This window comes from Empidonax traillii, unplaced genomic scaffold (assembly GCF_003031625.1).
Source record: "Empidonax traillii isolate 1590-97213 ecotype Southwest subspecies unplaced genomic scaffold, ASM303162v1 scaffold6738:size5731, whole genome shotgun sequence".
Classification (NCBI taxonomy): Eukaryota; Metazoa; Chordata; class Aves; order Passeriformes; family Tyrannidae; genus Empidonax; species Empidonax traillii.
The window spans coordinates 4,422-5,731 of record NW_020961931.1 but is presented as its reverse complement, the minus strand read 5'-3'; the positions used below and the strand labels follow the sequence as shown (position 1 = coordinate 5,731).

The 1,310-nt window shown below is 56.0% G+C and overlaps 1 gene segment (V, D, J or C); it reads right to left on the bottom strand.

Annotated features, from left to right (window-relative positions):
- Positions 1-789: 789 nt before the first annotated feature.
- On the bottom strand, positions 790-1,093 carry LOC114073510 (the record flags this gene model as incomplete). The annotated part of the segment is given in 1 exon segment: positions 790-1,093. A coding segment is annotated over 1 exon segment (304 nt), but the record flags the coding sequence as incomplete, so codon positions are not given.
- Positions 1,094-1,310: the final 217 nt, after the last annotated feature.

Here is a 1,310-nt window from a genome sequence, read left to right as displayed (position 1 = left end):
TGACCCCAAATCTCAACCATTGACCCCAAATCCCAACCATTGACCCCAAATCCCAACCATTGACCCCAAATCTCAACCAGTGACCCGTATCATGATTGTTGACCCAAATCTCAACCATTGACCCCCAATCTCTGCCCCGTTCAGTCCCTGTGGCTCCTCTGCCGCCCCTCTGGCTTCACATTCAGCAACCACGACATGAACTGGGTGCGCCAGAGCCCCGGGAAGGGGCTGGAATGGGTCGCTGGGATCTACAAGGATGGTTCCAGCACCGCCTACGCGCCGTCGGTGAAGGGCCGGTTCAGCATGGCCAGGGACAACGGGCAGAGCTCGGTGACGCTGCAGATGAACAACCTCAGGGACGAGGATTCCACCACCTATTTCTGTGCCAGGGATGATGATGGTAGTATTAGTTGGGGTGGTGATACTGGTGATATCGACCCCCTTTGTGGGGTCCCCAAACCTCCCCAGACCCTCCCCCCAAAGCTCCGCCCCTCGCACCCAAATCTGAACCGTCGATGCCAAACGTCAAACGTTGACCCCAAATCTCGACCATTGACCCAAAATCTCAACCATTGACCCCAATCTTCACCTTTTGCAGAGTTTGGGGTCAATGGTTGAGATTTTGGGTCAATGGCTGAACTTTGGGACAAAGAGTTGGGTTTTGGGGGCCACAGGTGGGGAATTTGGGGCCAAACCAGCCCAAGGTCGGGATCGACGAGCCAGAGCTGGGTGTGAAGGGTGGAAGGGGCATTTGAGGGGAGGGTCTGGGGTTTGGGGATGTTTGGGGACCCCTTGAAGGGGGTTGGGAAAATCATCGGCATAATTAACACCCCCATCATAGCTCCTGGCGCAGAAATAGGTGGCGGAATCCTCGTCCCTGAGGTTGTTCATCTGCAGCGTCACCGAGCTCTGCCCGTTGTCCCTGGCGATGCTGAACCGGCCCTTCACCGACGGCGCGTAGTAGGTGTAACGACCATTATAGCTGATCCCGGCGACCCATTCCAGCCCCTTCCCGGGGCTCTGGCGCACCCAGTACATGGTGTAGTCGCCGAAGGTGAAGCCGGAGGGGCGGCAGAGGAGCCACAGGGGCTGAACGGGGCAGAGATTGGGGGTCAATGGTTGAGATTTGGGTCAACAATCATGATACGGGTCAATGGTTGGGATTTGGGGTCAATGGTTGGGATTTGGGGTCAATGGTTGGGATTTGGGGTCAATGGTTGGGATTTGGGGTCAATGGCTGAGATTTGGGGTCAATGGTTGGGATTTATTGTCAATGGTTGACATTTGGGGTCAATGGTTGGGATTTGGGG